Source organism: Diplotaxodon limnothrissa, linkage group LG8, assembly GCF_057381915.1.
Source record: "Diplotaxodon limnothrissa isolate DT_005_m linkage group LG8, D_limnothrissa_male_GT1.1, whole genome shotgun sequence".
NCBI lineage: Eukaryota > Metazoa > Chordata > Actinopteri > Cichliformes > Cichlidae > Diplotaxodon > Diplotaxodon limnothrissa.
In genome coordinates this window covers 7126627-7139783 of record NC_140603.1, presented here as the reverse complement: position 1 = coordinate 7139783, position 13157 = coordinate 7126627, and the positions used below count along the sequence as shown (strand labels likewise).

General features: G+C 42.9%; 1 protein-coding gene across 5 annotated transcripts in view; it reads left to right on the top strand.

The window, feature by feature from the left end:
• spag9b (sperm associated antigen 9b) overlaps positions 1-6922 on the top strand; it is a 37876-nt gene extending 30954 nt beyond the window's left edge. For 4 of the 5 annotated variants that reach the window (XM_085361203.1, XM_085361201.1, XM_085361202.1 and 1 more), the window contains 11 exons: positions 90-290; positions 383-539; positions 1354-1482; positions 1590-1670; positions 1761-1828; positions 1912-2060; positions 2148-2319; positions 2399-2512; positions 2688-2867; positions 3944-4075; positions 4163-6922. In XM_085361203.1, coding sequence (XP_085217329.1) covers positions 90-290; positions 383-539; positions 1354-1482; positions 1590-1670; positions 1761-1828; positions 1912-2060; positions 2148-2319; positions 2399-2512; positions 2688-2867; positions 3944-4075; positions 4163-4266 — 1487 coding nt within the window. In that variant the 3' untranslated portion in view covers positions 4267-6922. The remainder of the gene's footprint in view (positions 1-89; positions 291-382; positions 540-1353; positions 1483-1589; positions 1671-1760; positions 1829-1911; positions 2061-2147; positions 2320-2398; positions 2513-2687; positions 2868-3943; positions 4076-4162) is intronic. The other variant, XM_085361200.1, reaches the window with a different exon arrangement.
• Positions 6923-13157: the final 6235 nt, after the last annotated feature.

Genomic DNA, 13157 nt, shown 5'->3' with positions numbered 1-13157 from the left:
TGGAGATAACTCACTTGGCATTCACTGGCCTGCAGAAAACGCACATCAGTTATAAAGAACAGCACGATTTCTCTATTAATTTTCTTCAGGTGCGAGAGAGACAGACTACCCAGCTGGAGAAGAAGTGCCTCCAAACTCTGAGGTGGGACCGGTGGGAGATGGCAACTCTTCAGCAACCAGTACCAGCTCAACAGGTGGCGACAGCGTGCTGGGAGGCATCACAGTGGTGGGCTGTGAAGCTGAGGGAGTAACAGCTGTTCCTCAGACAGCAGGAAAAGATGGAGAAGCCGGTAAGAGCTTTCGGGATCACTGCAAAGGAGTCTTCTTCTGATACATTTACAAAAATAAAACTACTGTGCTTCTGCATGATTGGTTTCCCCAGAATCCAGACCAGCGGAAGAAGCCACAGAGGCGACAGAGACCAGTGCAGAATCTGCTGACCAACGAGAAAGCCTGCGGGAAATCTACACTGAGCACGTCTTCACAGATCCACTGGGAGCACAGCACAAAGTAGAGACGCCAGCCAACTACTCTCAGAGGTAACATCAAGAGGCAAAGTGGTGTTGTGATCCAGTCTTGCTAATAAAAGCTTCACTTTGTTTCAGAGCCATAAACAAACCACAGAGCAGCAACAATAGCTTGCTGTAAACCATTTACTGTATCGTGAGCTGCATGTAAACATTAGTGAACGATTACTGCAGTGCACCAGAGCTTCAGGTCAGGCTCTGTTTCTGCATCACTCATCGACTGTGTGCCTTTTACCTGGAAACGTGATCTATACTGAATTATATACTGTCTGATCTGCATGTTTAATGGCTGCATATCCGGCACGCACTTTATTCCTTTGTTAATCAGCTAATGTGCAAAGAAGAACTTTGAAAGATCTTCAGCAAACTTGGAGAACTATTGCTCCGGACCCTTTGAAATCTGGCTGCTTTTTGAGAGCAAAAGGGAAAGAAATGTGGGACGATTTGAGACTTTTGCTCAGTCCTGTATCTTAATCCCCAGTGCATCGCAGTGAAGCATTTAATCCATTATTCCTTGAAAAGAAAGTTGGTAAAATCAGTCCAAGATTTTTATTTGTCTCCTTTTGATTGAAGCGGCGTGACTAATCCACTCACTTTTTAAGTTTAAGACTCACAGTGACAGACGACAAACAGGACTCATTTAGAAAACTTTGTCCTTTTGGTGATCAAGCATAACGACGATAACTGACTTTTTGCTCTTTTGAAGTACAACAAACACACACAATCAGTCCTTCTTGGACACTCGGGTCCAAACACATAAGATTAAAGTGTCCCAGTGCAGACGTCTGATGTAAACACTGTATTTACTGTGTTCTCTGACGAGCAGGGAGAGCGATCTGCTGAAGGATGGCGTGAGCTTGAACCCCAGCGCAGAGGAGCAGGACCTGATGAGAGAAGAGGCTCAGAAAATGAGCAGTGTTCTTCCCACTATGTGGCTGGGCGCACAGAATGGATAGTGAGATTTTTTTCATTTTTCTTTCACTCAGCACTTTTGTAAGTGACTGAATTTAAAAACAGAAAAAAAACCCTCTGTCTAAATCGATGCACCTGCTGTGATTCCAGTGTGTACGTGCACTCCTCCGTGGCTCAGTGGAAGAAGTGTCTTCACTCTATAAAGCTGAAGGACTCTGTGCTCGGCATAGTGTAAGTGCATTCAGACAGGTGGCAGCTGGAGTTTATTTCCTTCCTATTTGCCTGTTTAAACATGTAATTCTCACACATTTCCTCCCACAGACACGTGAAAGGGCGTGTGCTAGTCGGCCTCTCTGATGGCACGTTAGCCATTTTCCACAGAGGTGTAGGTGAGAGAGTTGAACTGTTGCCACTTCCTTCTTTAACGTGTGTACACATTATCCAGCTGTCTAATTTGAGTTTATTTTGTAAGATGGACAGTGGGACCTGACAAACTACCATCTGTTAGACTTGGGGAGGCCTCACCACTCCATCCGCTGCATGACAGTAGTGCATGATAAGGTGTGGTGTGGCTTCAGGAACAAGATCTATGTGGTGCAACCTAAAGCCATGAAGATAGAGGTACAGTAACCTCGTGGTAATGATTAGCACTTCAGAAATCTTCCCTTTGCTTCATGTCTAAACTGCTAATGTCTTTGTACACTGCAGAAATCATTTGATGCCCACCCTCGTAAGGACAGTCAGGTACGTCTGCTGGCCTGGGACGGCGACGGTATCTGGGTGTCCATCAGACTCGACTCCACCCTCAGGCTGTTCCACGCTCACACCTACCAGCACCTCCAGGATGTCGACATCGAGCCCTATGTCAGCAAAATGTTGGGTCAGTTCTACAATCGTCCGTCTTGACAACAGCAGCATGTTTTGAAAATGCAGAGATAAAAGTTTTGTCTGTGTTCCAGGCACGGGCAAACTGGGCTTCTCATTTGTCAGAATCACGGCTCTGATGGTGTCGTGTAACCGTCTGTGGATCGGAACTGGCAATGGCGTTATCATCTCCATTCCTCTGACGGAGGGTGAGTCTGAGCTGGATCTGTTTAGTTCTTTTCTAACCTCTTAGTTGAGACTTTGGTTATGCTTATTTGTTCTGTATGTGTTGCTGCCTTTATGTGTGATCTCTGAATGAGCTGTTGCAGTGTAGTAATGACATTATGTTGCTTAATAGTTGATTCACTCCTGCTCGATCATTAGCAGCCAGCAAGGTTACCAAGGCAGCAGGTAACCAACCAGGAAGTGCAGTCCGTGTTTATGGTGACGACAGTGGCGACAAAGTCACAGCAGGGACGTTTGTTCCATACTGCTCCATGGCTCACGCTCAGCTCTCTTTCCATGGTCACCGTGATGCTGTCAAGTTCTTCACAGCTGTTCCAGGTGAGCAAGCAGAAATGGACTAAACAAACTGCAGAAGCCCAAATCCTCTGCTCTAAACCACTCACAACCTGAGGGTTTAGTTTAGTTGAACAATGTGATTAATGGTGTCAAATCGTTGTTAAATAGACATGTGATATTACGGCAGTCTTTATTTACTGCAGAGTTACATTTTCTCCAAAGCTGTTCTTGGTTAGAGGAAAGAGCGGCAAGTCAACTAATCCCCCAAAACTGGAAAATTAATAAGTAAATCTCCACTTCACAGAGTAGGATACACCCAGAACTGACCAAGGAGATTATATATCTCATCTAGCCTGCTAACAACCAGGAGGGACCAGAAACCTGATGGAAAAAGATACAATAAAATAGTTACAGAATATAGAAAAAAGCAAAATATAGGGAGTTTAATCATTAAAATCTAACAAATGAAAGTATTGTGGTATGAGATTGTAAAGATTCAATGAGGAAAAGTGAAAGGACTCTAGATCCCTCCCAAACATAAGGCAGAAGGGCCCTTACCGCGTCGCGGCTGCCAGTGACGACACCTGCGGCTCTTTCTTTGAGGGGCCTCCCTTCAAGTTCAAGTTCACATTACGGACCGCAGCCAGTCTGTCAACAACGTGTTAGCGCAGTTAACTCATTAACGCGTTCGCTCCGTGAAGCCCCACGCACGGGGCGATCCGCGCTAACTTGCTAACGGAGATTTGCCGGGTTAATGCAGTTATGGCGTTAACGTCATTTTAACGAGATTAACGCTGACAGCACTAATTAATTGATGACAAAACAAGTGATGCAAACCTCGGCTTTCGGTCCTTGCTCGTGTTTGTTTCTTAACTCTGCATTAAAACTGAGTAGGCATAAAATCCAATGCTTTAGCACAACAACTCGGTCCTTTATTGACTAGTAATAAAGGGAAGGCAATGCTTCGTTATAGTTCCTGTCATTCTCAAACAGCTGACTAACTAGTGAGCTGAAATCTGACTGGGTGTAATTCTGGTAATTAACAAGGGCTAAATGTGAAAACTAGAAAAAAGTGGCTGAGCAGATGCGATCTGGAGTTTGTCCCTCTGTGCTTTCAGGTCACGCAGCTGCATCTGCATCGTGTGCAGGAGAAGCAGCTGGCGACAAGGCGGCAGATGCCACAACTCAGGAAGGAACTAAGTGTATGCTGGTGATGAGCGGAGGCGAAGGCTACATCGACTTCAGAATGGGTGAGTTTATTGCATGACGTGCTTACAGACCAGGCGGTAACGGCGCAGTGGTTGTAGAGGAGAACATGACGACTTGTGTGTCTGCAGGCGATGAGGACGGAGAGATGGAGGAGGCGGAGGACGCCCCCATCAAACTTCAGCCTAAAGCCGAGCGCAGCCACCTTATCGTTTGGCAGGTGACTCAGGACTGAGCTCTCGAGGCCTGATTTGCCTTTTCTCTCAAACCACGGAGTCGTCGAGGTGGGCGAGGCTTCTCTACGAGTTTAATCAGCACTTTCTTTTCTTCCTCAGTCCTGGACAGAAAGAGTAAAACAAGCAAAAACTGCTCTGAGCTCCTGCTCAACGTTAACCTTGATGCATGTTGTTTTATTATTGTTTTCTTTCTTTTTCTTTTTAATTTCATGGATTTGAAATGTAATCTGTTATAATGCCTCTTTTAATATTATTTAATGTAAAGCGGTTGTTGAGGACAGAAGAATTACTTTTGATTTGTTGTATTTGACATTTCCAGGTTCCCTTCATTCAGTCCAGTTACTGTGTGCCCATGCTGGACTTGAAGACACAACAGAAAGTGGCCACATAATAGTGTAAAATGGAAAGCGTTCATTTGATAACTTTGCTTTTGAAAGTCTTTAGGTCAAATGCAATACACCACATATCAAGCTGGTTTGTGTCTGTTTTGTTTATCTATCCTAATAATCAATTTGCAGTAATGGTAGCCCAGTTTGTGCCTCGTGTGTTGCCGCTACATTCAGGCCACAGATCTGCACCACGCTGCAGAACCGAGCCCTGGAAAAAAAGAGCCCACGTGGAAGCACCAAAGATTGTAGTTCTTCTAATGGCCACTAGAGGTGCCACAGACTTCCATGTTATTATTCCCAACTTCACCCATGAGAATAACTTCGAAGCCTGTACAGCTAATTAGTCCGTTCAACACAAACACATACAATCAGTGTTTCTTTGTTTGTTGTTTTTTTTAAATATGCAACTTATAATTCTGGACTCTGCTGAATGAGGAATGTGAGCAATCAGGCTGCTGAGTTTTACATTCTCAAATTTCGAGTCACTGAAATGAACTTCTGCATCATGTTTGTGCTGTTTGTCCTTCCAATTTTATCAGACAAATAATTTCATGCTGTGAGGTACAGGCTGTTTCTGCTTTGGTTTTGGTGAAATTCTAGCATTTGATTAGTCTTACTGTAGTGTCTGTAGTTACACCTGCACAATTTAGAGATGCAGCAGCAGTTTGCAGCATTTGCAGCAGCAAATGTTGCTCTATAACAACTATAAAATGTCTCGTTTTGCACAGGTATTCATGGTCCTCTTGAAAATGTTTCCTGGCACTTCATGTAGTGCTGCTTCGTCTGTATGAATCTTGGGACATAATTTGATTTTGAGATTTTTTTCCCCCCTCCCAGGACGTGTCTTTAGACTCTGCATGGTTGGGGTTGTTGTGTTTCCTGAAAATCCGATGCTTAGCTCTGTGACTGAACCCAGTGTTAATGAATGAGAGGCACAAACTGCAGCTCTAACGGAGTTGCAGTAGCAGCTACCATTTTAACTCACTCACAGAACATTTGATGACATAACAAGCAGAAGCTGCTGTGTCTGTATAAACCTAAAGAAAGGACTTTCTTTATGTTTACACACCACAGACTTGTACTGAATCCAGGATGAGGTCGAGTCCTTTGGCTCTTTGATATGCGTGAGGACTGATTTAAAGGCTTTGAGTGTAACAGAGTATTAATTTTTTTCTCAAAACAATGCTCTGATTGTTACCAAAGGTTAAAGAATATAAAGTTTTCCACATGCTAAAACAATAGTTGTGTCTGGTTTAAGTGATGGCACCTTTCTGCAGCATGTGAGTCTGCCTCCATGTAGATACTTTGTGAGTTTTTCTAACAGAATTCCTAATGTATAGATGAGATCTATTTTTAGACTTTGATATGTGGGAATATTTTTAGGGTATGGGAAAAGAGAATGTGCTGCTGGACCTAAAACTGAGAGGATAAAAAAGCCACACTGAGGATTATCACCCCGTGTCCCCCCAACCACCCCCCAAAATTCTTCTTTTTAATAGGAGGTCAAAACTGGAACATATGTGTCAATTAGCAATATCGCAGCCTGGCAGCAAAGCCCCGTTTGCCATGTTCCATATGAACGTTTCTTTTTCATGTCTGTCCCCACTGAGTGCAGTGTGTCAGATGTCCACTGGAGACGGTCTCTGGCCTGCGTGTCAGCACGCTGCACTTTTGTTTTGTTCTTTGTATTGAACCACTATAGCGGAGGCCTGTTCTCGTTTTGCGAGGGTGTGTTTGTGCGTCTTCTCTCCAGGAGAGAAGAGTAATTATATTGCAATTTAGCCATTTCAGTATTTATTTACAATGATTGAGCCTTTGCAATTCAGATTGTATCTTTGTACATGGAATATGAATATATATGATATATGTGTATGAAACATGAATGTGGCTTGGGTTTTTTGTTTATTGTATGACTTTACTCAGCTATGCACCTCTGAAGCGGAGTGAGCGTGGGGTGTTTGAAAGCAGAAGCCCTGCTGCCTGTCAGCAGACGCATCAGTTTCCACCTCCAGCGTGGGAAATGAAGTCAAACTGAAGTCTGGGAGGCACTGATTGGGCGGCTCCATCCCATCACAGCACGACAGAGGAAACTTTGTTGTAGAGCCTTCAGCAGAGCTCCTCCACACAGCTGTGTCATCCCTCCCCTCTGCGACTGCTTTCATTAACTCAGCAGGGGTTCCTCCTCCATGTTTGCAGTACAAATATCTTGTACGTCTGCAGCATCTATAGCCTTACTTATTTTTAACAATCAATTAAAGCAACTTTTGTGGGCAAGTTTGGTCTGCTGGGTATATTATTATGATTATTATTATTGGTTATTATACACATGGTGGCTCTGCTTGTAAAGTGAAACGAACAGAGCCATCCATCCAGTAACACTTTAGAGTTACACCATCATTAAACTGTAAATCACTAATTGAACTTTTGTTACAAACAGTAAACTATTAATGAAATGTTGCGTGTTTTGTAATCTGTGTAATATTATTTGTATTGCTGCTAAACATTAGAACTGTTTGTAATATTTGGATTATTATTCAGTTTCGATGTTATTTGTAGCTCTTTTAGTCGAGTTGTGTCAAGTCGAATAGGTAGTGATGAAAAGGGACATAACAGTTTACAGCAATGACCATCTTAAGATGCTTTCATTTTGTATCCACTGTTGGCCCGATGGTAGCGAAAAATCACAAGACTGAACCTGCAGGCGGCCATTTGTCCCATTTCATTTAGGCACTAAAACAGTTTATATTTAGGGGAAGATTTCGGTTTAGATCCAAATCTGAGCCATTATGAAGGAGACCTCACAATGTCTGTGACAGGAGGCATGAGCTGAAGGATGCCAGTTGCTTTGTAACCTTAACCTAAACTAAATGGCGGTATTTGACATCCTGGGATGGGCTCACTGATCGGCAATGACTCCTTGCTGGTTTAAAACAAACAAAGAAATCTGGTAATTATTAACACTAATTTTATTAGACTTTTAATTTTATTTTGTCCGTCCGTATCTGGAAGTCCCACAGGATCTTAGCTCAGCCATTCTCGACCATTTCTCCCATTTTGATCTTGGGACTTCCAGTCCATACTCGGCACAGATATTCCTGTATACTATGCCGGCCACTTGGTTATGGCGTTCCATGTATGCCCTGTCTGCTAGCATCTTGCACCCTGTTATGTGCTGGATTGTCTCTGGGGCATCTTTACACAGCCTGCACCTGCGGTCTTGCCTGGTGTGATAGACCCCAGACTCTATGGATCTTGTGCTCAGAGCTTGTTCCTGTGCTGTCTAACAGTCCAGCCACTGGCAGGACTTCTAGATGTCAGCCACTTCCTCTATCTGCTGGTGGTACATACCGTGCAGGGGCCTGTCCTTCCATGATGGTTCCTCCTCTTTCTTGGGTTTCTGCTGCCTTTGGTATTCACTGAGCATGCGGTCGGTTCTGGCCATCTTCCTGATGTATTCATGGATGTTTGTTGCCTCAATCGAGACTGTGGTACTGGCACTCACTACTCCCCGGCCTCCTACTTTCCACTTAGCATACAGCCTCAGGGTGCTGGACTTGGGGTGAAACCCTCCATGCATGGTCAGAAGCATTCTGATCTTGATATTTCTCTTCCTTTGGCCAGCTTATTATCCCAGCAGGGTACCTGATGACGCCCGGATCTTCTTCTTACCATTCAGCTGACTCCTCAGGACATACCTGAGACAGCACTTGGCGACAGTGGGGAGGAAGATACCTCTGACAAAATGCCTCTTTTATTCTCAGGATTTGAGCCATTTGCATCTAATAACGTTTGATCATTTAACATTCTCCAGTTTGAAGGAAGTAACAAACAGAATGGAATATCTTTAGTCAGTGTTGGTGCTTCTAGTGCAGTCAGGTTTAATTAAGGCTAATAACTTAAAGACATAGCAGAGATAAAGACAGCGCTGCCTCTCAGTCAGTTTGAAGCCCTTTAAACATTTTTACCATATGGAGGCTGTTATGTCACTTTCTACAATCCAGGGAGCAAATTTACTTGGCATCAAACGTAATTAATTGTTAATTTATCGAAATAAACAGTTAAATAAGCTGACTGATGTCCAGCTTAGACGTTTCCTCGGTATGTTCGATGTTGTGCCAAAATACTCTGCTGTTTATGGAGGTGCCTGATTTAGTGGCAGGTCCTGGAATAAGCCCTGTTTTTGTAAAACTTCCCTTAGCCCTTTTGGATTTCCTTTAATAATAATAATAATGGATTGGATTTATATAGCGCTTTTCAAGGCACCCAAAGCGCTTTACAATGCCACTATTCATTCACTCTCACATTCACACACTGGTGGAGGCAGCTACAGTTGTAGCCACAGCTGCCCTGGGGCAGACTGACAGAAGCGAGGCTGCCGTATCGCGCCATCGGCCCCTCTGGCCAACACCAGTAGGCGCTAGGGTAAAGTGTCTTGCCCAAGGACACAACGACCAGGACAGAGAGCCCAGGGATCGAACCGGCGACCTTCCGGTTACAGATGCGATTCCCAACCCCCTGAGCCACGGTCGCCCCGTAATCACCTTGTGTTTCTCTGAATGTGCTCATTGTGCGGGCACATTTGGAGTTTGCTTTTACCCATTTGTATCACCTCAGAGAGTTTGATTGTGTTTCTTCACAAACACTAGGTGGAGTGCTCGACCTACAGAGTGTGAATGTTTTCTCAGTGACTTTATTAGAAGGACAGGGGCACCCCTCCCCTGCCTGCGATTGGTCCGTGACTGTTCTATTCAAAGCCTTGGTTTCAGCCCTTTGAATGAGGGGGAACTGGTGCTTAGCAGCATGAGAGACAGACAGAGAGGCTTTAATCTCTTCTCAAGCTCTTTGGAGAATGCCTGGCTGTCATGGATCACAGTCATGATAGCGGAGTAGGAGGTTAAGTGATGCATATACAGCGGATTTCCTTTTTTCCCTCCCTCAACCTTGATTTTGTACTCCCTGTCATGACCTTCAGACAGAGAATATGACAGCTGTTGCACGGAAGATGTAACCTTAAGTTAGATGTTTGACATTTTGGGGGAAAATCAACCCAGCTAAATAGTTATCTGAGAGGACCGATAGCGCTCAAGGAAAAGAGTATATTCGCACTAAATTAAGGCTTCTACACAACAGCATTTAAATCGCATGTAAAGATTTTAGCATTATGTTTTTTTTCAAGTAACCTGCCCATCAAAATATATAAATAGGATCCTAGAAACAATAAAAACACACCATATTGTAGAATTTTTAAAAATTCACTTAACCAAGGATTAAAAGTATGTTCCAAACAAGGTTCATATTTGTGGCCTTAACCTTAGTACAGCCTAAACAACAGTCTAGTAAAACCCAGAGATTTTAAAAGGATGTTTATTCTTGCTGAGAGTAGAAAGGTTTGCTGACTCTTTGCTTTTCACACCAGTTTTTTTTTTTTTTTTTTTTAAATAATAAAACAGAGTAATACTTAACCTTTAGCAATACAGGACCACTATTGACAAGAAACAAACAAAGAAAAAACAGACTGCAAATAAAAGATGGTCCTAGTCACTGTGACATCATCACTGTTGAGGTTAAACTTTTGAGTCAACATCTTGTTTTTGTGCAACTTAACATGTTTGGATGGAGGGGTAAATAGAGGCATAAACAGACGGATGTAGTTACCCTGATATTTGAAGTCCTGTTCTGTGCATTTCTACTATTGCCATTTAGTAATTTTGAAACTGGATGTGATGAGAAAAGGGTGAGTCTGAGTGTGAAACTGCTTGCTCACTGGCTAACAACATGTCAGCTACAACTCTAGCTATGGCTAATATAAAAGATAATCCTCCTTAGTAAAATGCAGTGTAACCAAAATTTACAAAATACATTTAATAATTTATGTAATATGACCCTAAATGAGGGACTGTGTTTTAAAATGTCAAGTTAAAAAGCCATTTTTTCATAAACGTCTATAGGACTTCTTCTATAGTCTTCTTTACAACACTACATACTGTCCCCTGGTGGTCATTAAAAATAATACAGGTTTAGGGCGCTTCTCTGCTGGCTTCACTTTTCAGACTCATAAGCCACATCCATTTTTTATACTGTGTATGGGTTCAGCATGGACGTTACCAGCTAATGCTAGCAATGTCTACTGTGTCTATAAGCATTCACTGCTAACATTTGATGCTAACGTTGGCTAGCAAACCTAAACATTGGATACCTTTAGGTCTTAATACAATATAAATGAGTAAGCTAAATAAAAAGATTACAACTTGTGCAGTTTTAGTGAGCATGGGATTTAGCTAAACAGACTCATTAGCTACATCTGTCCCATACTGTGTATGGGTTCAGCATGGGCGTTACCAGCTAATGCTAGTAATGTCTAATGTGTCTGTAAGGATTCACTGCTAACATTTTATGCTAACTTTGGCTAGCAAACCTAAACAATGTTTAGTTTCAGTGAGCGTGTAATTCAGCCAAAAAGACTAAAACCATTCTCTGTACTAGCATGTACATATTTCATATTTCCAGAGCCAACTACATAGTGGCCTGTGGAGCTCTGTAGGTTTTGAAACCTCTGTTCTAAAGCTTGCCCCTTCATGAAAACTTTATATTGTTCAGTGAACTGGATCAATAATGCCAGTTACACAGCAATAACACTTGCTTACAATAACTAATGAAAGCTGTAACCTGTGAGTGTACTGACATTAACAAATCTATTTTATAGTTAATCTTTCTGTTTCACTTAGGAAAAAATCTTCTTTTCTTCCTTTTTTTTTAAGCCATGTAAGTTGTATAGTTTCACTGTACTCACCAGAATGCAACCTTTAAGACGTGTGGGACCAAGCTGCCCACATGATAAAATTAATAATTTTAATATTCCCTTCAATCATGCGTTTCCTGAAAAGGTCACAAACATTAATATCAGCCTGCAAACGGGAGAGAAATTCTCTTCTGACATTTTGCATAACCAAACTACCATTTTAGAGTCTATTCCACAGTTACGTAAAATAGCCAGATGGTGGGTTATCCAGGTCTCATCACTACCATGACCTCTGGATCCTCTCGTGGTAACTGCTGCCCTGGATGCTCCAGGTCCACTGACCTACTGATACCGCCGCACATGTCTGTTTACAGTAACACAAAATTGCTCTGAGGTGAAATCCAGCCAAGAAAATGCCGTAAAATGAGGTTTTAAACCGCGTCTTTGTGTGTGCTTGTGGTCTCACAGGCAATAGAGGTCAGAGGGGTGTAATGAGGTGGGCGCTGAGTTTGCTGAATGCCACTGTTTTGCCACAAGAAGGCAAATGTGCAAAGTAGAAATTGCTGCTTTCCAAAAATTCCCCTCTCCTCGAGACAGATTTGCTGTTGTGCATCTATTCAGCATGAATCGTGAGTGACTCACAAACACACACAAGCACCCACCTTGCTAGTGTGTGCTTTTAACGCAGTCTGTCGCCTGTGCTGCATGTCATGGCCCTCATGTGCTATGTCATCTCAGTTGGCTTGACACAGCCTTCCCGGGTGCAGGATAAACACACAGCTGGAGTGCCCCACCATCTATTTCCGTCCTCTCCACGTTTCTCATCGCTCTTTTCACGCTCCACTTTGTTAGTTCACGTCTTTCCTCGTGTTTTTCTTTATATGACGACAGGTCTCCCTTCCCATGATGATCGCATTCATCAGTGGGGCTTTTTCCCTTTGTGTGAGATGACAGTGTGGATGAAGATATCAGGAATAATTAAACCCAAGCCTCACATGTCTTTTGTTGCGCCTCCATTGGTTTTTAGAACTACATAAATAAATTTGAAAACACGCTTCGCAAGGTCTGCACACACATTCAGTTCATGCAAATCCACAGACACTCATGTACTCTCGTTTCTCTTTTACCATCCACGAGCCCGAGGCAAAGACAAAGAGAGAGAACCTCTCATGCACTTTGTGTTTCACTTATCAAATCTCTCCTCCAGATATGCTAACTTGCAGCATTTATTTTGCTCAGACTTTGAACTTTGGCTGTCATATACACTACATTGTCTGCCTTCACATGCATGTGAACTTGAGCGACATCCCATTCTTAATCCATAGGGCTTAATATGATGTAGACTCTTCTGGGAAGGCTTTCCACAATGTTTGGGAGTGTTTATGGGAATCTTTTATCATTCTTCCAGAAGCACATTTGTGAAGTCAGACACTGATGTTGGACAAGAAGTCCTGGCTTGCAGGCTCCACCGTGTTGGTATGCTGAAGCATTAAGAAATCCTTTCACTGAAACTAAGGGGCCGAGCCCAACTTCTAAAAGCCCCCCACACCGTAATCTCCCCTCCACCAAACTTTACACTTGGCACAACGTAGTCAGTCAGACAAGTACCGTACTCTTGACAACCACCAAACCCAGACTTGCCCATTAGAAAGGCAATAATAATCTGAAGGGTACACGAAGTTCGTAGTTATAATACCACCTACAGTTGACGGGAGAATATTTAGTAGCGAGGAAATTTCACATTTGGACTCGTTGCACAGGT